The sequence below is a fragment of the Filicampus tigris genome, chromosome 16 (genome assembly GCF_054856515.1).
Source record: "Filicampus tigris isolate MCC_2025a chromosome 16, RoL_Ftig_1.0, whole genome shotgun sequence".
In the NCBI taxonomy this organism is placed as follows: Eukaryota; Metazoa; Chordata; class Actinopteri; order Syngnathiformes; family Syngnathidae; genus Filicampus; species Filicampus tigris.
Window position 1 is genome coordinate 9,964,423 of NC_141232.1, and position 22,257 is coordinate 9,986,679.

The following is a 22,257-nucleotide window of genomic DNA, read 5'->3' on the forward strand; positions in this document are numbered from 1 at the left end:
TGCATTTAAAAAATATGTTTTATTGTCTTGATGTCTTTCTTTTAAGGAAATGTAGACTCACTTTAAACTGATATAAAAAAAAATCACAAAGGGAACTTACCCTCCAAGAACCCTATCAACATAATTTTGCAACTCTCTCTGTGCTTTAATAGAATCTTAAGATTTACATTCCTATTTCAAACATACAGTTGTTCTTTGGTCAGTTAAAGAATACTTTATTGGCTTGTTTCCCACTAATTCAGTTACACGTTAGCCTCAACATAAGAACCAGAAGTAACACATACTGGAAATTTCAGTGCACATAGACAGGCACTAATCGAAACAGTGCTACAGTAACAAAACATGGTGTGAACTTGAAAGTCAAGTGCAATCAATATAATTATGTATCTTTTTTTTTTAATCCTTGAGTGTACTACTTGGCTGGTGCAAACCCCACCCGATCAGCATTTCTGTCAAACACAGTATAGTACTTCCTGATGAAAACATCTCCCAGGATCCAAAGTGGCCCAGCAGGGGGCGGAATGTCCGTGGCCATGAAGCCTGACAGACAGATGGAAGTCCCCATCTGAGACTCCTGCGTCAAAATGAACAGTATTGGAGGGGTCACGGGACAAAGCTAATTGACTATTTAGCTGAGCAGCAACTGGACACAAAATCATACCTTCATAACATAATCCTCTCCAGTCAGGTTAAACATCTTCCCTCCAATGTTAAAGGAGATCAGAGGGAGGGTGTCAATCTTCTTACAGTCAATTAAGTACTAAGGAAGAAGAAAGAAGGGGACATAATGTGTCAAAAGAATAACATTGAGGATAAAATGCGACTTCGGAGAACTGCACCTCTCCCATCAGCAGGGGCAGCGCGCCGATGGCTTTGTGCAGCGCTCTGATTTCCTCCACGGGGCCAACCATCAGGGATGTCCCTGTGTCAACAATAGCCTGGCATCCCGCTTTGCAAAGAGTCAGCTGGTTGCCCACATCAACTCTGAGCAAACAGACGAAACAGAAAATACAAAACCGTCCCTGTAATAATGACTCCACACGAGGTTTGTTCTCACTCATTCATCTCAATCTGCCAGTAGGCCTTGCGCGTGACGTCGACATAGTGCAGGTCCCCAGTGTAGTGCTGCGGATCAGACCCGCCCAGCATCAGCTCTCCTCCCACTGCTGCTGCCGGGTCTCTGTCAAGCAAAAGCCAGAGTTACACAACCGTATCAACACGTCATTTATCTTGATCGCCATCGTTACAACCTGCTTATGTAAAAGGAGAAGACGTTTTGTGGCAGCAGCTTGGCCGCTATGGCAGTATCAAACACCGGGGTGACGTTGGCAACTGATATGGACGGGTAGGCCATTCCCAGGACCCCGTCAAAGCGGGCCACGGAAAATGTGATGCCAGGCTGCTTCACTGCTTCACCAAACTGTTGTCCAGGCACTGACAAACCTGCTATCTGTAAAGCGGAGAAAACGCAAAGAAAAGACCTTTGTCTGATCGCGTGGCCGACACAATTGTGGAATGTAGTCAAGGGATGGAGTTACAGTGCATAATGGTTAAGAACTCACAGTGACTGTGTCTCCACTGATAAAACCGGACAAGCTGCCTCTGCCATATCTGATGGAAAAGCCAGTACCATTCTGAACGTACGTACTCGACTTCTTTGAGTTGTAGCGATGATGAAGCCCTGGTGAGAGGCGGTGGGTCAAAAGGTTCAAGGAAAACATTTTCATGGAAATTAAAGCCGCAGGCAAAAATGTGTGTAGCTGCTTATCATTTGAAATGTAATCAACTGAATCACTGCCTTTGCTTTGCATCCATCCCAATTGTGTAATACAGATTGTCGCGAGGGTCACAGGTGGGATGGAGCCTCTCTCCGCTGGCTTTGGGCGAGAGGCGGACGGGGTACATTGCCAATCACAGGCAACATAAAGACAAACAATACCTGCAGAGTGCACATGTCTAAATTTTGTCACTTGAGATTGAAGTGTTGGGTGAGAAAATCTCAAAAATGTCTTCTGCCTCTTGAAAGTTTTTGTTGACATCTGTCTCTTGAAAAATGTTGTTGGCATTAGTTAAACGTCATTGTTGCTTAATGCTGCACACTAACAAGTTAGATTGTAATAACAGAACATTGTTCAAATAACACAATTTGAATATGAGTCACGTATGGTAAAGAGGAAAAAAAACAAGATAATAAAAAAGGCCTATAAAAACAAACATATGTAATGTTTAAATATGCGTTTCATTAAGGTATATTTTTTAATTATATGTTGTCACTGCCTGGTGTTGACACTTTATATTATTTATGTGCATTGGCCTTTCAGTGAATGTGTACCGTGACAAATCTGATCTCAGGCATTAAATTGGAATCGGGTGGTCGGACCTGCAGTGTAAATCCAGCCTAAGATACTCACAGCAGGCGACATTGAAGAATGAGCAGTGAATGGAGGGCACCCAGAGGTTGGAGGATCCAGTATCGAACAGCACCGTGAAGTCCTGAGGTGGGGAGCCGATACTGACTGTCCCAAAGTATTGGGCCTCAAGACACAACGTGACATCAGAAGAAAGTTAATCTTGAGTACATGCAACTTTTAACAACAGATGTTAGAAATTTGGCATGTGTGACCTTTAAGATAGAAAGGTCCTTGTAATCGTTACTGTAACTGAGTAGCTTTTTCATGTTCTTGAGTATTTATTTTTCTGACAGCCTTACTTTTACTCCATAAAACAGATACAAATCAACTGCTACTGAGATCTCGGGGTCATGTAGCGGAGGAAAAAAATGCCAAAGGCAGTAACACGGAGGAACGTGAACCACGGAACATTAACGGGAACAAGTTCAGAGAAGCAAGATATTCCCCACCCAATGCCCCATGTAAGAAAATTGTTGGAAGTTGACAGCTCCAAGAATGAGTTGTGACCCGCTTTTGCCAGCCTAAAAGCAACCAGAATCATATTTGCTGGTAGGTCTTTTGTTGCACCCAACATTTTTCACATTTGCTTTTAACATTAGTCAAGCAATACTGTCCTCACATTATCCCAATAGTTAAACTATATAATACAGTTTTTGGACGTTTTATTTCTAGATACAAATAGGGTGGGGCATTGTCGCATTATGTCAGGCTTCAAGTGAAACAGGTGTGGCGACATTTTTCTACTTGCAAACGTGCAAGTTGATGACATTGACATGACACTATGTGGAGTAGGCTAGTGGTACTCACATCCATGAAGTTAGTCAGCCTCTCCACGGGTAATTCTGGGGAGGGAGCGCTGTCCGGAGATCCGCTCGACTTCGTCAAAGCCCGAATTTGATCCAGAGACATCCCATTATCGCCAATGATACGGCGAAGGCTTCTGGTCTTATAAAGGGGAACTCTGAAAACAACAACAAACAACTGTGGACGGACTGTACGGCTTCGTTCTTCCGGGTTCATTTGGTAAAACGAAACAAAAAATAAAAATAACTCGCTTCATTGTGGAACACTTAATGATGATAACACTGCAGAAGCGTTCACTCTCTAATTATTATTATATTCTTGTAATATCCGCAGAGCAAAACGTCTACCTCATCATGCTATTGTATTTAATTACCTTATAATTGCGATGCAGTCTGTCACAAGCAACGCCCCGACAAAGTAGAAAATCTCCAGGCGTGTCATTTCTGTCCCGGAAGAAAAGTATATTTTTTGTGTTTTCCGCAAGTTTAAATTCTTTAGAACGAACCAACTGACGAATGTGTTGAAAGAAGAGGCTTCTGCATAGTCCGAGTTTACTAGGTTATCTTCGACAAGAGGCTCACATTGGAGGAAATTAATATAAAAGTTGTTTCTATTGGTCGAGGCAGATGTCAATCATTCAGTATTACACTGATACAAAGACTGGTCACGAGTGGTACCGTGATTTAGGAGTGATAAGGCACGCATGAAACTGCATTCGGAAACGACAGTTGACTCAAGGTTAAATATTAAATTTATGCAGGCATACAAAATAGAAATGTGGTATGTATGCATGGGCCTAGGTTGTTGATTGCTGTCAATTGCTTTGTTGTTTAGGTATTAAAGACGGGACCCATGAGTCACATTAAATGTATGCACGGCCCTTGTTGGACGATAATGATACGAAAAATAGGTACAGGTCAATCATGTACTTTCTGCCAATGGAGGAGCATTTACAAATAAAGTGAATTTGCCAATTTAGAGAATTATATATAATACTGTAATTGCTGTAAACATTTGCCAAAACTGAGAACTATGAGAACTCCACACTTCACACATGGAAAGGTGGAAAAGTGAGGAGGACAACCTTTTTTCTTTTTAACTCCAACTTGGCAGCTATGGCATGGATTGGGGCTTCACGTTTGCACAAACCAACTATTAACTATTGCTGTGGCTGTTATAAAACACTAACAATATGATAAAACACACATGCTAATGCTTCCTGGCCACCAAGTTCAGTTCAAGATTAAAAAAAACGCAACTCAACTCAACTCAACTCAACTCAATTTAACTCAACTCAGTTTTATTTATCAAGCACTTTAAAATGATGTTATATATACACACACACACAACCACACCCACATACACATATATACACACATATATAGATATTATATCTATCTATCTATCTATCTATCTATCTATCTATCTATCTATCTATATATATATATATAGATATATATATATATATATATATATCTATATATATATATATATATATATATATATATATGTATCAGGGTCACTAAATCAAGGGGTCTGTATGTGTGTGTGTCTGTGTGTGCGTGGGCAAGCACATGTGCGTGTGTGTTTGGATGAGTTCAAGATTTTTTTTGTCTGTATCCGCCCACCTGTGACGCTGAGATATGAAGTATGCAGACTTAATGACTCCAGACAGTATTGGAAAGGCAAACAGAGCACAGAGTGAATTTGATGACTATTGATGCTGAATCCATAATCAAGGACAAAATGTGACTACATCATGGACTGAAAAAGGGAACGGTAAGCATAAACTTGCAATTTTATTGCAGAGCAAATGTTTTCGAGGGCATGGATTCAATTAAGAATACATCTATTTAAATTGCTGTTTTTTGTCTTTTGTTGTGTGAATGAAAGCCTTATTACATGTAAACAGAATAACAAAGAAAAATTGCAAAATGCTGTGGGAAAAAACAATTCTTGTAAAAGAAAGCTTTTCCATGCTTTAAACAACACTGTCAACCGTACTCATCCTTATTTATCCAGCGCTTCCACAACATATGTATGTATGTATGTATTACCATAATCCTCTTTATTTATCCAGCGCTTTCACAACATATGTATGTATGTATATAGTACCATAATCCTGTTTCTTAGTGCTGCCACTCAAACTCATGAGAATGTGTAACTACAGAATGAGACTCTATGATATGACCAATACTGGTTTTGCAGCATTGTAAAAATAGCATGAAACCATCATGTTTTGTTGTGATTGATAAGATTGAGGAGAGACTGCTGCTGCCATTTTCCCATGACAGAACACTTGCAGTAAGCACCGTTCCTGGTGCTAGAAAACGCTTGCAAAACAGCAAGATTCTCAAAAAAGTAATCAGGCGTAAATCTAAAGAATCGAAATCAAATTCTAAGTTGGCCCACCTTAGAATCTTTAAAAGTGTAATCATTTGCTGAATACAAATGTCAGCTAAATGAAAAATAAACGTTTTCATTCAGTGACAAAAGGGGAAGTACAGTACCTGGGTGTGACATCTGGAGGCTACATATCTGTAAAAAAAAAAAGAAATTCCTTGTTTCGTAATTCTATTGAATTCCTTCAAAATGATTCTGTCATGCAACAGTTGGCGACAAATGATGACAGGTACAAGTCCCTGCATTCAAATGTACTTACAGAGTCAGATCAGATCACAGATTGTATAATAGGCCACATTACAGTGTAGGACAGTACTTCATACAGATAGGAACAATATGTTAAAAGTCCAAATAAAAATACATTGTAATGGTAATGACACATACATTGATAGCAATGAAAAGTAACAAGGGTCATTTCATTTTAATATGTTATGTTTTGTCATTTGTTAACCTTTGCAGCGCAAGATAGAGTCCGCGTGCTGTAACACACCCTGTCCACGCACTAATCAACAAAGATGATGTCCGCAGTCATTCCACATGCTGCAGTACCAGTGGTAATGAACTAATACTGTAACAGTCGTAAAATGAAACAAACACAAGAAATCACAGTAGTAGTATTGTTTTTTTTTTTATTAAAGTATTTTTTGTTACTGTTATTTGTGAATTGGACATTAGCTTCAGTTTATTCTATGAGTTGCTTGTTGCCAGGATGCTCTGTCAGAGTTCTAAATGTGGCTTGTACCTTCTCCAAAAACCAGCAATAAATAATAAGAAATATTGATTTCTGAGCTCTTGATGCTGTTGTGCAATTGTTCAGTATGTATCATTGTCTAGTTGATTTTGTTCATCTTCGACTTCCCCAAAGAACAACTATGCCGACTACAAGAGGTTTCGTCCTGTTCGTCCACCTCCAGAGCCACCAACGGGCATTTATGTGGATGCCATTAATCCCAAAATGGTAGTAAATGAAGCTTCCATTACAAAGGCTCCTACAAAGGTATCAAATACATTTTTCCTTCATTTGTCATCATCACATTATCTCAAAAAGCTTTATTATTTGCTCCAGTCTGCAGGTATCTATGATAGAGAACCACCTCCTCGGCCACCTCCACCTCGACCCTCTCTACCCAACGTCAATACCAGGCAAAGCTCAGCTCAGCACACAGCTGAGAAGTGCCAGTCATCCCTACCCAAACAAGATAAGGTGAGTGAAAACGCCCCCCACATGCGTCACAGCTTTTGTTCCGTTTACACCGACAGAACAAATGCCCTATCGCCAGATTGCTGTATTGTCGAATTTCAGCCACCTGAAACCGTTCAACCTGAAGATCAAGGTCAACGTCATTTCCCAGCCAGCTTTCTCTATTCAAGACAGATAATGAGATGCTGCTTGTAGTTAAGGAGGATGGGTCTAATGTGATCCTCTCATCCTCAGGAAGGCCAGACTTGAACGTCATTGAGGAATGCGCAATAATACTGAGGAAGATGTGTGGGGAAAATAGCAAAACAAATTGTTTCTAGTCCTGTGACGAGGCCAAGGATTGATTCTCCAATTTCTGGAGTCTGGGGAGATTTTTTTTCCAAAGACTCTATTATAATCCTAATGCCAGTTAAACATACAGTACCATGTGTAGCCCTGAATGCCATAGGAATTATTTTCTTTTAAAAGTTGGGAGTGGGGCGGTCGCCTCAGCACGTCATCGTTCTTTTCGACTTGTCACGCCACAACACTCACTTCTTCCCTTGCACCGAAAGAAGCAAACATCACAGGATCTCTTTGTAAAATGTTGGTTGATCGTCTGGCATACACTGAAGGAGAATACTAAATGATATCTTTTGTTACTTTTCTGACATACCTCATAAGTTGATAGTAGTTGGTCTATTAAGTTTGTTTTATTGATGCACATATTTAAAATGTGTCCTGCAGGTATGCACTTTAATAACATGATGAATAATTATTTATTGCATATTACACTGTAGACTCCCAAGGCATAGATAGCAATATACTTTTAATACAGCTTATTCCACCAAATGATTTCTAAAACAACTACCACAGCACGGAACTAACCCTTATCAAATTGTTATTAAAATATTGTTATTTACAAAGTAGTACAATTTACGACAGAGTTATCAGTGCTATAATACTATAATCGTAAGACATGTTATTCCCTGATTTTAATATAGCACACATCATTTTCTTTTGTCATCAACAGATCATACCCCTCCCAACTCAAATGTCGCCAGATGAGCCCATGTATATGGAAATAGAAGAGGCTCTATACCTGGAAATTTTGCCAGGAAACGATGTCACAGTGAGAAAGACAGTGCGTGTAGATGAGTTGGTGCCCCATTGATTTTAAAATAAGAAAACACAGAAATCTTCCACACTCAATGACACCCTGTAAAACAGCAGCTATAAGAGAAAATGTACAGTTAGCGATTTTTTTTTCTTTCACAGGAGATCCAGGAGCTGGTTGAATGGCTGCGAACAGTTTCAAGTAGGCTCATGTATATATTCTAATTCCTAGGAATACATACAGCAGGGCCCAAACTTTTGTGTGACATTTTCAGCTAAAACACATCCACACACCAGACGATGAATAATTTGGGGGTTACTGTATTCCTGATAAATCAAGAAATGGTTCCAGTATCCATATGAGAATCACTTAAACACACTTGTATCTTTGTTTTTTATGTACGACAAAAGAAATGTGTCAAACGATAGTGGATCTGATCTTAGATTGTGCTGGATTTTTGACAGAGACTACACACATGACGCCATCTTTGCATGAACTCAGTAAAGAGGAGGAAATAAGGTAACCACAGAGGAATTTATTTGATCAACCCTGGAAAAATATACTTATCAGGGGTGAGGAAACTTTTTGTGCTCAATGGCCATATTTGATTTTAAAAAGAGACAGATCGACTTAGTCATTTTTAGATGAGGTAAAATAAAAAGTAAAGTAAAAGCAAGTGAAAATTTCCAATTTATAAATCATAAAATAATGATTATAATATTTCTATATTATATAATATTTATAAGATAATATGTCATCTTCCAAACCGCTTATCCTATATAGGGTCGCGGGGAGTTGCTGGAGCCTATCCCAGCCGTCAATGGGCGAAGGCAGACTACACCCCGAACGGGTCACCAGCCAGTCGCAGGGCACACATAGACACTGTCACTGAGCGGGAATCGATCCCACGCTGCCCGCACACAACTCAGGCGTGTGTACCACTACACTATCAGGGACGTTAAGATAATATGTATATAATAATATTTTTTTATCAATCTAAGTAGTTTATTTCACTAATAGTTAATTTTTTACTACCTGAATACAAATAAAACATCAAATACATTTTAATTAACTAATTTTAATAATAATAATAATAGTAATAACAATAATACTACTAATAATAATGAAATGATACATTAAATATTATAGGACTCTTGATTGCCTGATAGCTCTCACTTTTTCACAATTTTGATACCTGATTTCATGTACTTGGGGATTTTTTTATTCATTCAAATTTGGCAAGCTTGTTAATGACACTTCACTGTTGTGCGTCCAAGTTTCATAACATTTGTTTTTTTTTCACTTTACAGGGTCTTCAATCAGAGAGCTTTGAATACGAAGCAGGCCCTTTGTCTCTTCCACGTGCTCATGACACGGCGCAGTCACCGTCTGCAAAGCTACATTTTAGACTTAAATTCCATATCGATGCTTCTGGACAAAGAGAAGAAGATGGTCAAAACTATGGGCATTGCTGGAGGCACCACAGGTGCAGTGGGAGGAGTGGCCGCAGTGGTTGGGATCGCTTTGGCACCCGTAACCATGGGTGCCTCGCTGGCCATTACAGCTGTTGGTGTTGGTATGGTGGGAGTAGCAGGAGGAATGGGTGCCCGTGCTTCTAAGCCCAACAAGAAGATTGGAGACATAAACATGATTGAGAAACTTGTCTGTAATTACATGTTGGATGTTGCTGATATAGAACAGTGTCTGAATTTTATCCTCTGTGAGGTAAAAGAGGTGCAAAGGCACAATCTTGTGAGGTTACAGCAGGTTGGAGCTCTGCCTGACGCATTGACAGTTGCTCATAAATTGCAGTCTTTAATAAATAACATCAACAATGGTAGAAACTCTGTGTACACAAGTAGAATGTCTTCTGACAGGCTGCTACATGTCTTTGCTGCAGAAATGGATCAGTATTTTAAGGAAAAGGATGGACAGAAAAGGCTAAAGAAGTCCATGAAGAGCAGACTCTCAGGGAGAGTTCAACTGCTGGCTCGAAATCTTCAGGAGGAGCTTGACTATCTGAATTTTGTGTGGAAATCGATGTAGCATAAGAACAACAAACAAACAAAAACACTACAATCACTTTAGGATGCCCCCATTTGTAAAATTTCCCTCATTTGATTTGTTTTTGTGTAAGCTGTGGAAATGTGTCATTGAAAAATACAATAAATTCTAGATTGTTGTCATTTTTAATTATTTCAATAATAATGCAAAACAAATTTATCGGATAGCATTTAAAACACAAACATTTATTGGTTTATTTATTTATTCATTTATTTGTTTGTTTGTTTGTTTGTTTTTAATTGTGGAAATTTTTAGTATGGCTCCAAATCTACAGGCGCTCAACTGTCTGAATACTATCCAGAAAAAAATACAATCAAATGTTGTAATTTTATCATTTGTGCAGTTAATGTTAAAAGCAATATTTACCCTTTTTGATTTTTAATAATAATTTTTAAGCCAATTTCTTGGCTCGAAATCTAAAATGGAAAAATCAATGTGTAGTATTCTGGCATTTGTACAGTTAATATTAACAGCGTATTTGTGCTTCTTTTTTTTAAAACTGCACTGGCTACTGCATTTTCCAGTATTCCTTTGTCGCTCACAGATAAGTTATGAATAAATGTATTCATCAGACAAAGAAAAGTGGTGGTTAGCTTTATTTATATTACGTTAAGGAACCGGAAATACGTTGACAGAGCGGAATATAGTCCTTGGCGGAGTGATCGCTAACACGCGTTATGCGGAAGGACACTGTGGAAGTGCTTTAAAATTGCAGCCGTACACCGAGCGCCATTTTACCTTCCACACAGCAACAAGAAGCAGTTCATCATTCCTGGACATCGGTCAATTTTTGCCGAAATGGCAGTGTGAAATTGTGCAGCGACCCAGCAGCAGCCAACAAAACAGTGCATCCAACCAGTGCACTGAATTACTTCTAATTCAGCGAAAATGTCGTAAGTATTCATTTAAAAATCGGTACTTCCTCGTTAACGTGTGTTGGGCCTCGCGTGGCCGCCATTATCCGCAGCGTCGTGGTAGAACACACCCTAGTACATTTCAAGTACACGTCCTTCTGAAATGTTCCTAATCGCAGACAAAATGAATGTTATAACGAAGGACTAACCGTGTCTGACGTAACTCGTGGCATTGGGGAGCAATGTTTTGATTTGTTGTTTTTTTAAATTCTCTTTTTTTCCCCCGTCTCGATACACCTATAATTCGCCCCCCATCATTAACCATAGTTAAGTTGTGAAAACATTTGGACATAATATACCTTATTTTTATTTTCTTTGATGTGCCTATGTGGTTGTCGAAGAAGCTCACTACCTCGTGTTAAAATGGCGGCTTCGTGTGGCTGGGGGAGGGGAACTCTTTGACCTTTTAAGAGACGAATGATGTCACAGTCACGAGAATTGTAAACACGTGACTTGCAGCGTTTTCGCTGCAGTGATGGGGGCAGTGTTGTCACAATTTATACACAAGATGCTCTAACTGCAAATGTCCAGCTCAACATTTTATTCTGTGAAGTCACACAGTTGTGTATACATGAATAAATATTAATAAAGCTGAAGGCTTTTCTTAATTCCTACTTCTCCTGTTTTTTTTTGCTTTTCACCACACTTTGCACAAAAATAACTTTAACACTCTTGACTGGCATTATAGCCTTAATTGGTACGCATGCAATGAGTTATAACCAAAACTTGTCTGTCAAGGTAATAGTAACCAAATGTATTCCTCTTTTTCTAGGTCCCACGTGGAAAACCTCAGCACTGCTGCACACGACAGCAACAAAGAATTTGGCACCCCCAGATCGTTGTCACGTACCCCTTTTGTGACCAACAACAGCCACTATGACCATGATGATGACAAGCTCACTGTTTGGCCCGGAAGACATGGAGGCCCTTCTATGGGAGCCTTCCTCTCCCATGGCTGACGCCGTGGGCTCAGTTGCATTTCACCCTGACCAAGAGGACCATCACAAAGGAGGACGAACCTCAGTAGATGGAGTCGCATCACCAGTGTCACCGTTCAACTCTTCATTTCTGTCGTCTTCTTCCTCCCCTCCTCCCTTTTATACTCCCCCTCGTTCACCGCCAGCTGTCCTCCAGGGGAAAACTGGGATTTCATCTGATCTTCCTCCGTTCCCCTGGTTGGCCCAATCCGGGCAGTTGAGAGATACTGAGATGGTCTCAACTGACAGCAAAGGTAACCGCATTATAATTTGTAATTTAACTCACAGTGACTAACATCATTTCTAATGGTGCCCATTTTACCCTCAGATGTGTTTGGTGACCTGGATTGGATGGCTGAAAGGGTGGATCTGAGTGACTTTGACCTGGACTCTCTGATAGGCGCCTGCACTCCTACTGAAGAGTCTCCCAGTGATCCAGATGACTTCCTGGCCTCCCTTGAGCTCGACTCACTCCCAATCCCCACTCTGTCAAGTCTTGCTCCTCCTTCACCAGATATTTCTCACTTGCCCTCAGTTAGTTCTGATCCAGTTATCTCCTCAGCAGAACCAGCATCCCACAATGATGCATGCAGTGTTCCCTCCCCTGACCCATCCATCCCAGAACCCCAAGAGGAGTTAGAAATCAAATCGGAACCAACATCTGCCGACTCCCAAAGTTCTCCCTCCCCATATGTTGACTCCCCCTCCTCCCCTGCGTACACCCTGGACCTAGGTAGTGAAGTGGATGTTCCCATGGATGAGGTGAAGCCCGTGGTAGCGACCGTGGTACCTCAGGTCCAAAGGTTTGTGCTCTCACCAACTCGAATTGTCCTTGTGCTGGCTCCTAAAGATAATGGGAGTGCGCCCTCCGCTGTATCCACTCAGTCCAACGTTAATCATTCCTCTCCCCCAGCCTCGCCTCCAACAAGGTCCTCCAGAGCCCGACCATACCCTGACCCCAAACCAAAATATATGCCTCCGTTGCCCACAGTCAAAGTAAAGTCATTCCCAGGTTCAGATGCAAGAGAAACTTTGAAGGCGCCAAAGAACAGAAAATTAAAGAAGATGGAGCAGAATAAGACGGCAGCCACTCGCTACCGGCAGAAAAAAAGGGCAGAGAACGATGCCCTGTCGACCGAGCACTCGATGCTGGAAAGGAAGAATGTAGAGCTGAAAGAGAAGGCTGAATCTATGGCGAGAGAGATTGAGTACCTCAAAGAGCTCATGGAGGAAGTCCGCCTGGCAAGGTTGAAAAGTGGACATTGAGCACTGATACGATGTGTAAGAAGGCGTTTGAGCAGATGTGCTCACTGTTTTTGTCTGTTGCAGAACTAACCTCTAAATTGTATGATATGCACACATTATATCCTGGATTCTAAGTATAGCATATGCTGAGTATCTCCTTTCAAATAGTATTCAATTTGCTTCTGGTATTGTTTTAAACAAAATGTTCCATGTCTCGCATGTTTCTCACCTCTGGGCCTTTGTCATTTTAGTTGGGCCTTTTTAAGCGGTTTTAAATGTATTACAGTACTAAAACCATCTGTATTATGAAATGAAATAAAGACAAAAATTGGTGACTTTGTGATTCTTTTTTTTGGGGCATGTCATTATGAAATGGTGCATAATAAGAAAAATGGTTGGGTTGAAAAGGTACCCTTGGAAGTTAATGGATTTGGCCAACATTTTGGTAAGCACAGTGAGTGACCAGATGTCTGCTGTAGAAAAACATAAAATAGTGCATGTTCCTTGGAGTGTGCTGCAACAGCCAACTCAAGTCCTGGCCTCATACTATCAAAATGCTTTTCACCAAATGTAAATGTAATGTGCCTTTAATTCTAAATCACTTGAGCATGTGCAGGTTTAAAAAAAAAAATGCTTGTTGTGGTCTAGGCAGACAGCATGGTTTTCGCCCTGAGCAAGGAAAGAAAAAGCTGATTCTGGTGCTGACCTCCGCAAAGCTGATCTACATTTGGAGTAATGCCAAACTAAGGTGGTGCCGAACCGAATGAATGGCTCTCATCCTTAAACTAGAAACCAACTAGCTTTACATTCTAAACATGGGATGTTGGATGAAGGTCATCCTTCAAAGGAAGAGTTTTTCTATTGCAAACCAGTGGGAAGGAATGAATAGGAAGGAAGTCATGAAACACATCACACCCAAATTAAAGCTGTTTCAAAATGCTTGAAATATATAATTGGAAAATGTTACATTGACCAGGATCAGTAGCAAAGGCTAAAAATGCTATAAATAGTAATGTGACAAGATCACATAACTTTAGATAGATTAAGTTAGTTTTATAAAATTAGGGGGAATAATAGACATGATTGATTCATGTGCTTAAAGTGAAATGCTCAATTGTTTACAGGACAATTTAGTGAATCCCCCTAATCCGGAATATGTGCAAAGAATTTCTGCAATAGGCAAAATGAAAACATGCAAAGCACTTCCTCCTTCCTGCAGTGAACGTCGCAGGTGACCATGACAACACCCGTGCTTACTTTAAATATCTACAGTGTCTTTTTTTAAACTCAAGATGTCACCACAGAGTCACCAAAAATTCTTTCGTGGTTACATATATCTTATTTGTTTAAATAAACAAATACATATGTTTACCTCATGTCCGTAGACACCAACCATAAAGATTTTAAATTTCTTTATGGATAGTTTGGCTTCAATCAATCATATCATTAGGTTTGGTCGTCACGTTATATGTGAACTTCTGTAATTCGCAGACTGATACAGGCTACAGTATTATTCAATAACACAATCATAATAATGTACTTGTTCATTTGTACAGGGAAAATCCTAAAATCACTTCTATTATCCAAACATAAATTGGTATACAGTATAGTGTACACGAAAATGTATGAATGTGTGTCACATGGAGTACTGTACATTGTTCTGTTTGGTAATTTTATTTGAGACATTACACAAATGTTTGATAGCATTCCTATTCATCTGCATTAAAAACAAGAGCACACAGTAAAATGAAAGCCAGGCATACGCTACAATATATCAGTATCTTTTATTGTATGACAATGAACAAAGTGCTGATGATGTGATCATCACCATTACGGGTAACGACACAGCGAGTAGTAACATCACTTTGAGCTACAGTGGAGTGGCAAAAATGACATAGTGCAAAATGCTTCACTTAAAAGCGACATTAGAACATACTTTACACTGTAAATATTACACTGCATATACAATAAAGCCACAGGGGAACGCTCCTGATTCAAACAAACGACTGAAACATCCACATATCAAACTGTTAAGTCATGCTTTGTCAGTGCTGCGGTAGGCTACATATAATTAGATGAAGCACATTGTCACTAAAGCAAATGTTCTTGTGTTTCTTATTCCTGCTTGCAGCTGTAAAAAGTACGGGGGCGTGAAGTCAGACCAGATATCCTCGCGGGTATTATCAAGCAGGCTTCAAAGGTGGAAGGAAGGAAATGAGAATTGCCATAAAATCTCAAGGAACTCATTTATCTGCATGCAGTGTTCTAACATGCCTCAGATGGCTATATAGTTTGTATGTTTAGATAGCAGATTTATTCTAGACGTAGAAAAAGTTACTTGGTAGCCCTATTTTGAGCTCCAGTGATTCATGAGGTTACGTGGTTTCTGTAGCATGCGAAAGCTTGACATATTCTATAGGAAACGGCCCTGGAGCAAGGCTGTCCTCCCACTATCACGCTTTGATGCTGAGGCACGGAGAGCGGAGTTGAGCTTGTCAACAAACACACTGGACACATTAGCGCACGCAAACGACGAAGCAGAGCCAGCCGGCCTGGGCACCTCCGCGCGTTGCTTCCTATACAACCGCTCCCGGAGTGTTTGTGTCCCTCTTGACCATGGAAATCACTACAGACAAGACTATATTTATGACTCAATTGGATTAATGGACTATCATGATCTACTAGCACAAAATAATCAAAGTAAATAACTAAGACCAAAGCGCACAGACTCCCCTGTAGTTGCTGCAAACCGGCGCTTTTTGATTTGATGTGACCCATGCCTGCAGCATTTCAATCAGCATTACCCAGCTTTTTCTGAGAACGCGCCAGATTTTACCAGAGGGAGAAAGAGACCGCTTCAACCCTGACTCGCCGAGCAGAAACAAATCAAATATTAATGAAGGAAGCATTTTTACAATTTTATTAGCACTCAGTTCTCATAAAACGATCCGTTTTCATGTGCAAAGGCGTACTGGAGTGAGTGAGCAAACATTGGCGGGTGCACCCGCTCCCGGCAGATTTCTCATCTATCATCATCTGGCACACTAACTGCGTTTGGATTCGGTGTTCAATGGGTTCGTTTCTTGTAGAAGCGTTTCCCTACCAAGTCTTTGATTCGGTGGAATCAAAGAACAGGAGGGTTGACGCTCTTTTCAAAACGAAAGGTGCAGTAACAGAAGGAAACATTCCTCCAGTTAGTCTTTTAGCAGACATGAAAGACAACAAGCTGCCTTCTCCAGATAATGTCATCTTGGACTAAATCCCTTCGTGATTGAAATGGATTAGACTCACTCAACTCAACTCTTCAACTTTAAATCTTAACGGTGTGTGGATGGAACATACTGTAGGGTTACAGAAAGGACTTTGCTGCGGCACCTCATCCTGGAAATATATTCATGGAACATTTCCTCCGCAAGAGTGCTCAAAAGTGATCGTCATCCAACATCCGTCAGTGATTTTCTCAAAGAGCTAACTCACTGTCAACCCCTCTGATTTCCTAGAACATCTAGAATGGCGATCTAGATGAAGCTAAAGGTACATATGAGGTTAGCTTCGGTCCTTTTGGACACTCACGAGAACAGTGAACGCACGCGGGAGCGCTTAGCTTTCACTTTAATCACTGCAGCTGGCACCCTCGACAGTCGTCCTCGGGCTCGGTGTTGTCGGATGAGTAAGAGCTCTCCTCGCTCACTGTCAAATGCAACACAATTCAATTAGGCGATGTTGATGACAAGGCAACAGCAGCACACAGTCTAATGCACCATAGTGTCATAAGCTTTTCATGGACAGCGAACTAAAACAAGAGCTGCATCAAACTGTCTCGTCTTTACAAATGACAATCCGTTATTCATAGGTTATTAGTCGTAGTTGTAATTTGTAGTGGTGTACAACGACATCACACTGAAACATTTGGAATGCTTTTGACTCACTCGTGCACAGGATTGGGAGAGGTACAGTAGTCCCTTGACTTCGTATTGATCATAACTCCATCGATTCTTGAGTACTGTATATCAAATCAAATTCCCGCAATGAAATGAATTTAAATGCCATTAATCCGTAGCAGCCACACCAAAAAAAGGCATTGAATATAAAAACATGATAAACATAATAAAATATAAAGACATAAATTGATTTGATAAAAGAGTAATTGAACCAAAAGCGACACGTGTGTTGTGTGCCTTTAAGGGGAGTGGCCCAATAAGCGACATCAGGAGCCAGTCTTCTCCACGCTCCTCGTAAATGTTTTCATTTTGGTGTCTGCTGCATTGAGCGCCCAAAGTAACTTGGATGCTCATTCTATATTTTTGGTCAAGGGGTGCGATGTGGGGCAGTAGATACTCATGGTGGATGACACCACCATATTGAATCATGGAGTGGAAAATTAGACTCCATTATGATGCAATGCAGTTCTACAGCACTGCAATCGGATCAATACCTCTCACGACGTTAATCAAAACTGAATATTATCATCCCTGTAAAAAACGTTCTTGATGCAGTTCTTGTATTGCATGTGATTAGATGACGCAGGCGTACCTATGGATTGTCAAGTAAGTGTCGACGCGAAGTTAAAATAAAAAGACTTACACCATTCGGTCTGCACAGGGAGGAAGGCCTTGTCCCCGTTCTCCCTGATCATCTCCTCGATCTTATCCAGGAGGTTTGAGACGCTCCTGTCCTTGCCAGGGGTCTTACTGTCCAAGACATGGTAATAGTTTCCACAGTACTCAAGCAGTCTTTGGAGCTCCCGGCCCCCTCTGAGTATGTGCTCCTCAATGGGTGTTCGGCCCAGCCAGTCCCCACAGCTGAACAGTACCATAGTGTGGAGGCAGGCGGTGTCGCCAAAAAGAGTCTCAATGTGGGCCAGGAGGGTTCTCCTCTTCCTGGCGGTGAGGGAGGAGACGACGGGGAGAACCAGCAGCAGCGTGTGAGGTCCAGGTCGCAGGAGGGCGGCGCCACGCTGGGACTCCTGGCGGATGCGCTTCGGCGTACGCCGCACGGAGAACCAGTCCCAGCCCGGGGTGTCGACTATGGTCACCCGCCGACCGGACACAAGAGCTTGCCTCCGGAGACAGAGGTCCGTCTCCTGGCCGGACTCAAAGAACCGACGGCCCAGGATGGCGTTCCCCACGGAGCTCTTTCCAACACCCTTCCAGCCTAACAACAGCAACCTCAGCTCTGCCAACACATCAACAAAAGCAAGACAAAAAGGAGGGGAAACAATAAAAAAACAATAAGCAACATGGGTCCACACCTACACCATGGCGTAGAATTTGCTCATTACGTTTCCCCCTACTAACACTTGTTCTCTCCAGTGGCAGAATTGGAATCCACGTGCACTCATATTTCTCCCTTACACACATTAAACACATGCAAACAGTTCCCTCATACCTCTGGGGGGACCTCCAATCATCTGCTCTCTCTGTCTAGCATGCTCCTCCATCCTCATCCTCTCCTCCTCCAAAGCTCTCCTCGCCTGCTCCTCCTCCAGCAAAATCAGCTCGTTCACCTCAAAATACCAGCCTGCACAAAAGCACACAGCAGACATTCAGCAATCGCATGCAGTATGTCGCAGAAGGCAGCAAAAAAAAAAAAAAAAAATGTTGCACGAGATGTCAACAAACCTTGATTGTCAGTAATCATTTCCTCCACCTTTTCCATCAGCTCAGGTACCTGTGTATTGTCCTCTGTGTCTTTCCAGCTGTTATCAAAAGCATGGTACCTGCAGGAAGAACAAGGATGATGGAGCTCGAGCAAAAGGCACATTTGCTTGAAATTGTATTTACTGTTTCGCTCCCAGTTTGGATGAATTTAACTTGGATATCTGAAAAGTAAATGATTTCCTGCCTTCTCAGGATTTGTATCTTTTTTTCAGCTCCCATGGAAATCTACCGTGACTCAAGTGCAACACTTTCATTGTTTTCAGAACCTTTTATTCGCAAGGTATGAAAGCCTATTCATTACTCAGCTGATTGTGGCAAGAAAAAAAAGAATGCCTCAGCTTCAGAAAACAGGTGAGCTGTGCTGGTCGTTACCTGAGCCCCGAGCAACTGTGTTGTCAATTTCAGTTGACATAAAGTGACAAAATGGCCGGGCCCTGAGATAGCTAAAAATTGGTGAATTTTGCTGCTTAAGTCATATTCTTCTAACACAGTATTAATCAGAATGCCATGCTTGGACTAGTGAAGGTGCATAGAACATATTATTGCAAAGATTTTTTTTTGGGGGGGGTCGACTTCCGCTTTAATGCATTGGGTCACAGTTATGCTGAATTTGTAAACCGTTACAACAAAGTTGAAACCATCGATAGCCTAGTGTAAAGTGCTCCAGTATATTCGTGTAGACCTACAGGGTCTGGCCCAGCCAAGTAAAGACTGGGACACACTGGTGAATGGCAAAAAAAAAAAAAGCACACAGTGTACCTGCTTCCACATCTTTCCACAAGCCACTGCAGGGCCTCTCCTGTATTTGCGATGTGCTCCTCAATGAAGACGCCCTTCTGTAACTTGTCCACTCCAGTGAAGAGCACCATGGAGTATCTCCACGTACCACCCCCGAGAGCCCCCAGCTGCTCCTCCGCGGCTCTCCTCTCAGTGTCGGTGAAAGGCTGCGTGACAGACACCACCAGCAGGATCGCGTGAGGTCCAGGAGGGCACAGGATGGCCCCCATGCAGGGCCCCTCACTATCCAGGCTAGGCGGGGGTCTCGGCAGGCTTTCCGACTCTGCAGCAGTGTTTCCATTATCGTCTGCTTCGGTGTCGTCCTCTGCGTCGCTGGGGATGACCCATGGGGGCGTATCAACCACCGTGACTCGACGGCCGAAGATCTCCGTCTGACCCACGTTGCTGTGAGTAGTCTCCGCACCAGCGTCAAAAACCTCTTCTCCCAGGATGGTGTTGGCTGAGGAGGTCTTACCAGATTTTGGACCCCCAAGGATCAGCAGCCGGCGTTCAGGGGGGTGACGACCCCTGGCGTCCCCTGCTGAAACTATGGGACATCAGTAAGAAGTAGTTGAGCACAGAAATTGGGCCCTTGAGCAGAGATTCTCAAAGCATTGAATACTCCCACTAGGTAGGTGTATGCAAAAGAAGCACGCCTTGAACAGTTCAGTTGTATTTAACTTTTAATTCAATACATAGAAAATCATTAAGAACTGTTTGATTTTTAACATTTATTTTGGTAAAATTTTTATTGACTGCTCATATTATATAGATTTCAATAGAAAGAATATTTAAGTGTAATATGCATAATGTTACAGTCGTTTACGATAATATTGAATATACTTCGAGGAAGAAAACCTCAGCCTCATTTCTGATGATTATTTAGGCCCACTACTACTGTATTTTAATGCTGGTCATGATGGCGAGACAAATATTTGTAGGTGACACATGCTGGTGTTAAAAGTTGAAGGAATTCTATTCTTGTTATGTTCCTTTCATAAGTATTGCTCCCAAGTAGTTTGGCAAAAACACTTTTCCGCTCCATGTGTCTCCATTATCTGAGCTCCTTTGCCGCTTCGGAACTCTTCTTCTTTATTGGCTAATTTAGTTCTTGCCATTCCCTCCCTATCGCCCCTCTCAGCATGCCACCTTTTTGTCCCCTAACATCCAAAACGAAATATGGGTCAGAGAGGAGGAACCTTGGACACCTTCCATTGAAGCATGTCATATGCACAAACATGATTTTCCAAATAAAAAGTTACAAAAGAAAGATACACGTTGTGATAAAATGTCAACCCTGAAAATTATACACATTCCAAAGGCAAATGGCTTTGCAGGGGTGATATAAAGGGGGTGATACGGGGAGGAGAGCGAGGCTTAGTGAGCCATCCGACTCCTAAGTGCTGCTGACGTGCTCCTTGTGCGCTGCTGAACACATGAAGACTAAACTAAAGCAACAGTTTCTCAGGAGTGATGATGACAGCGTCAAGAATTTCCAACCTAAATTCAATTGACCTAATGAGAGGATCTAAGCTGGAGGAGTGCGACAAAGGATGAAAATACACTTACCAGTGTCAGAGGCAGAGGACACAGCAGCCATCTTGTGTGTAGAACCTCTGGCTTCCTCCTCCTCAGCCGCCCTCCTCCGTCTCCTTCTTGCCTCCACCGTGGATTCCTCTCGTAGCCTCTTCAGAGAGAGGACTGTGTGGCGTTGGATCCTAAGCAGGGTGCAGAAAGCTGGCAGCTCAAGTGCTCTTCCTCTCTGACCCTCATTCTACTGCAGCGTAGCCCTCTGTGGTCTTCCTCCTCTGCCTACCCCTGCCTCTCCTCTGCCATTCAAACTACCCCCTCCACACACTTTTTTTTGGGCAATCTTTTAACCCTTCGCCCCTATCTTTTCCGTCATTTCTTCTATTTCTTATCCCACTTCTCTGCTGTGTCAGCAAACACTTTGTCTCATTTATCTATTTGAGTAGACTGAGCAACGACTGAGTACCCGTGTAGTCCATCTTTGTAGCAGCAATTACAGAATGTCTCATCACATTTAAAGCAAAAGAGAACGCTGTTGCTCAGCAGCATCAGCAGCAGCATCTGTGGGCAACGGATGCAGACTGCGGTTAGGAGGACAGATAGAAAGACGGATAGACAGAGAGGGAGAGGGGAAGGGAGTGGGGGGGGGGGGGGGTGGTGCAAGAATTGCAAGTAGCGAGAACACCTTATTTACAGCTGAATGTATCCTGCAGCTGCAGCATCAAGCACAAACGGAACTGTTTACATGACGCTCGCAGACGCAGATGACGTACACCGCATGAATAAATTCTAACGGTCATGTAAAATGCATGCACAAGAGCCATGTTACATAACACACACGCGCACACAATTATCGACATTGAAAGCAGTATGCCTTAGCGTGCATTATTTCTGATGGATGAATCAGGATTCTAAGCTATTTACAATGAAGAGAAGTTAAAACCCCAGTGAAATGCCTAAATAATCGATTTACAGTTTAAAACGTACGTGGGCTGACCCTGTGACACAAGATAGCGTTCACGTACTTAATTCTTCCATCATTTATCCTATCGTTAGCCTAACAGCATAAGTCATTTTTTTATCTTTTCGGCAAAAGAGAAAATAAAACAACTACAAACTCAACAAACAAGAAGAGTCCATCTGCTTCGATTCTAGCTTTGCAGATCACATTGATG

The 22,257-nt window shown here is 41.7% G+C and overlaps 4 protein-coding genes across 6 annotated transcripts; 2 read left to right on the forward strand and 2 right to left on the reverse strand.

Annotated features, from left to right (window-relative positions):
• Positions 1-3,790, reverse strand: napsa (napsin A aspartic peptidase). Its single transcript, XM_086056527.1, has 9 exons — positions 3,589-3,790; positions 3,219-3,372; positions 2,412-2,535; positions 1,563-1,681; positions 1,251-1,450; positions 1,058-1,180; positions 840-984; positions 662-760; positions 1-574 (listed from the first exon to the last, which is right to left on the reverse strand). The coding sequence occupies exons 1-9, from the start codon at positions 3,654-3,656 to the stop codon at positions 413-415; spliced, it is 1,194 nt and encodes a 397-aa protein (XP_085912653.1). The 5' UTR covers positions 3,657-3,790; the 3' UTR covers positions 1-412.
• A 963-nt stretch (positions 3,791-4,753) lies between these two features.
• LOC147134634 (uncharacterized) lies at positions 4,754-10,097 on the forward strand. 2 transcript variants are annotated; one of them, XM_086056525.1, is made up of 8 exons: positions 4,754-4,994; positions 6,078-6,172; positions 6,484-6,615; positions 6,685-6,822; positions 7,832-7,942; positions 8,077-8,116; positions 8,380-8,434; positions 9,226-10,097. In XM_086056525.1, the coding sequence occupies exons 2-8, from the start codon at positions 6,134-6,136 to the stop codon at positions 9,959-9,961; spliced, it is 1,251 nt and encodes a 416-aa protein (XP_085912651.1). In that variant the 5' UTR covers positions 4,754-4,994; positions 6,078-6,133; the 3' UTR covers positions 9,962-10,097. The 2 variants fall into 2 exon arrangements, with proteins under 2 accessions (XP_085912651.1, XP_085912652.1); XM_086056526.1 differs by lacking the exon at positions 7,832-7,942.
• Positions 10,098-10,684: 587 nt separating this feature from the next.
• atf4b (activating transcription factor 4b) lies at positions 10,685-13,450 on the forward strand. The gene is made up of 3 exons (XM_086056524.1): positions 10,685-10,872; positions 11,666-12,124; positions 12,199-13,450. Exons 2-3 carry the CDS (start codon positions 11,770-11,772, stop codon positions 13,134-13,136), a joined length of 1,293 nt encoding a protein of 430 aa, XP_085912650.1. The 5' UTR covers positions 10,685-10,872; positions 11,666-11,769; the 3' UTR covers positions 13,137-13,450.
• A 1,430-nt stretch (positions 13,451-14,880) lies between these two features.
• On the reverse strand, positions 14,881-22,000 carry LOC147134636 (GTPase IMAP family member 8). Of its 2 annotated transcripts, XM_086056131.1 has the most exons (7): positions 21,768-22,000; positions 21,122-21,643; positions 19,535-20,099; positions 18,737-18,834; positions 18,504-18,635; positions 17,700-18,290; positions 14,881-16,805 (listed from the first exon to the last, which is right to left on the reverse strand). In XM_086056131.1, exons 2-7 carry the CDS (start codon positions 21,150-21,152, stop codon positions 16,732-16,734), a joined length of 1,491 nt encoding a protein of 496 aa, XP_085912257.1. In that variant the 5' UTR covers positions 21,153-21,643; positions 21,768-22,000; the 3' UTR covers positions 14,881-16,731. The 2 variants fall into 2 exon arrangements, with proteins under 2 accessions (XP_085912257.1, XP_085912256.1); XM_086056130.1 differs by lacking the exon at positions 21,768-22,000 and having other exon boundaries at positions 21,122-21,732.
• Positions 22,001-22,257: the final 257 nt, after the last annotated feature.

Bases quoted from the DNA above. Each gene is read 5' to 3' on its own strand.
- LOC147134636 (XM_086056131.1), bottom strand. From the start codon at position 21,152: ATGGCTGCTGTGTCCTCTGCCTCTGACACTG. The intron at 20,100-21,121 runs GTAAGTGTATTT...GATGTCCCATAG, and splicing joins GTCCTCTGCCTCTGACACTG to TTTCAGCAGGGGACGCCAGG. The intron at 18,636-18,736 runs GTTTGTTGACAT...GCTTTTGTGCAG, and splicing joins AATGATTACTGACAATCAAG to GCTGGTATTTTGAGGTGAAC.
- LOC147134634 (XM_086056525.1), top strand. From the start codon at position 6,134: ATGATGTCCGCAGTCATTCCACATGCTGCAGTACCAGTG. The intron at 6,616-6,684 runs GTATCAAATACA...TATTTGCTCCAG, and splicing joins TTACAAAGGCTCCTACAAAG to TCTGCAGGTATCTATGATAG. The intron at 8,117-8,379 runs GTAGGCTCATGT...GATTTTTGACAG, and splicing joins ATGGCTGCGAACAGTTTCAA to AGACTACACACATGACGCCA.
- atf4b (XM_086056524.1), top strand. From the start codon at position 11,770: ATGACCATGATGATGACAAGCTCACTGTTTGGCCCGGAAGACATGGAG. The intron at 12,125-12,198 runs GTAACCGCATTA...TTTTACCCTCAG, and splicing joins GGTCTCAACTGACAGCAAAG to ATGTGTTTGGTGACCTGGAT.
- napsa (XM_086056527.1), bottom strand. From the start codon at position 3,656: ATGACACGCCTGGAGATTTTCTACTTTGTCGGGGCGTTGCTTGTGACA. The intron at 1,682-2,411 runs GTGAGTATCTTA...GCCTCTCACCAG, and splicing joins ATTCTTCAATGTCGCCTGCT to GGCTTCATCATCGCTACAAC. The intron at 1,451-1,562 runs GTGAGTTCTTAA...TCCGCTTTACAG, and splicing joins TCAGTGGAGACACAGTCACT to ATAGCAGGTTTGTCAGTGCC.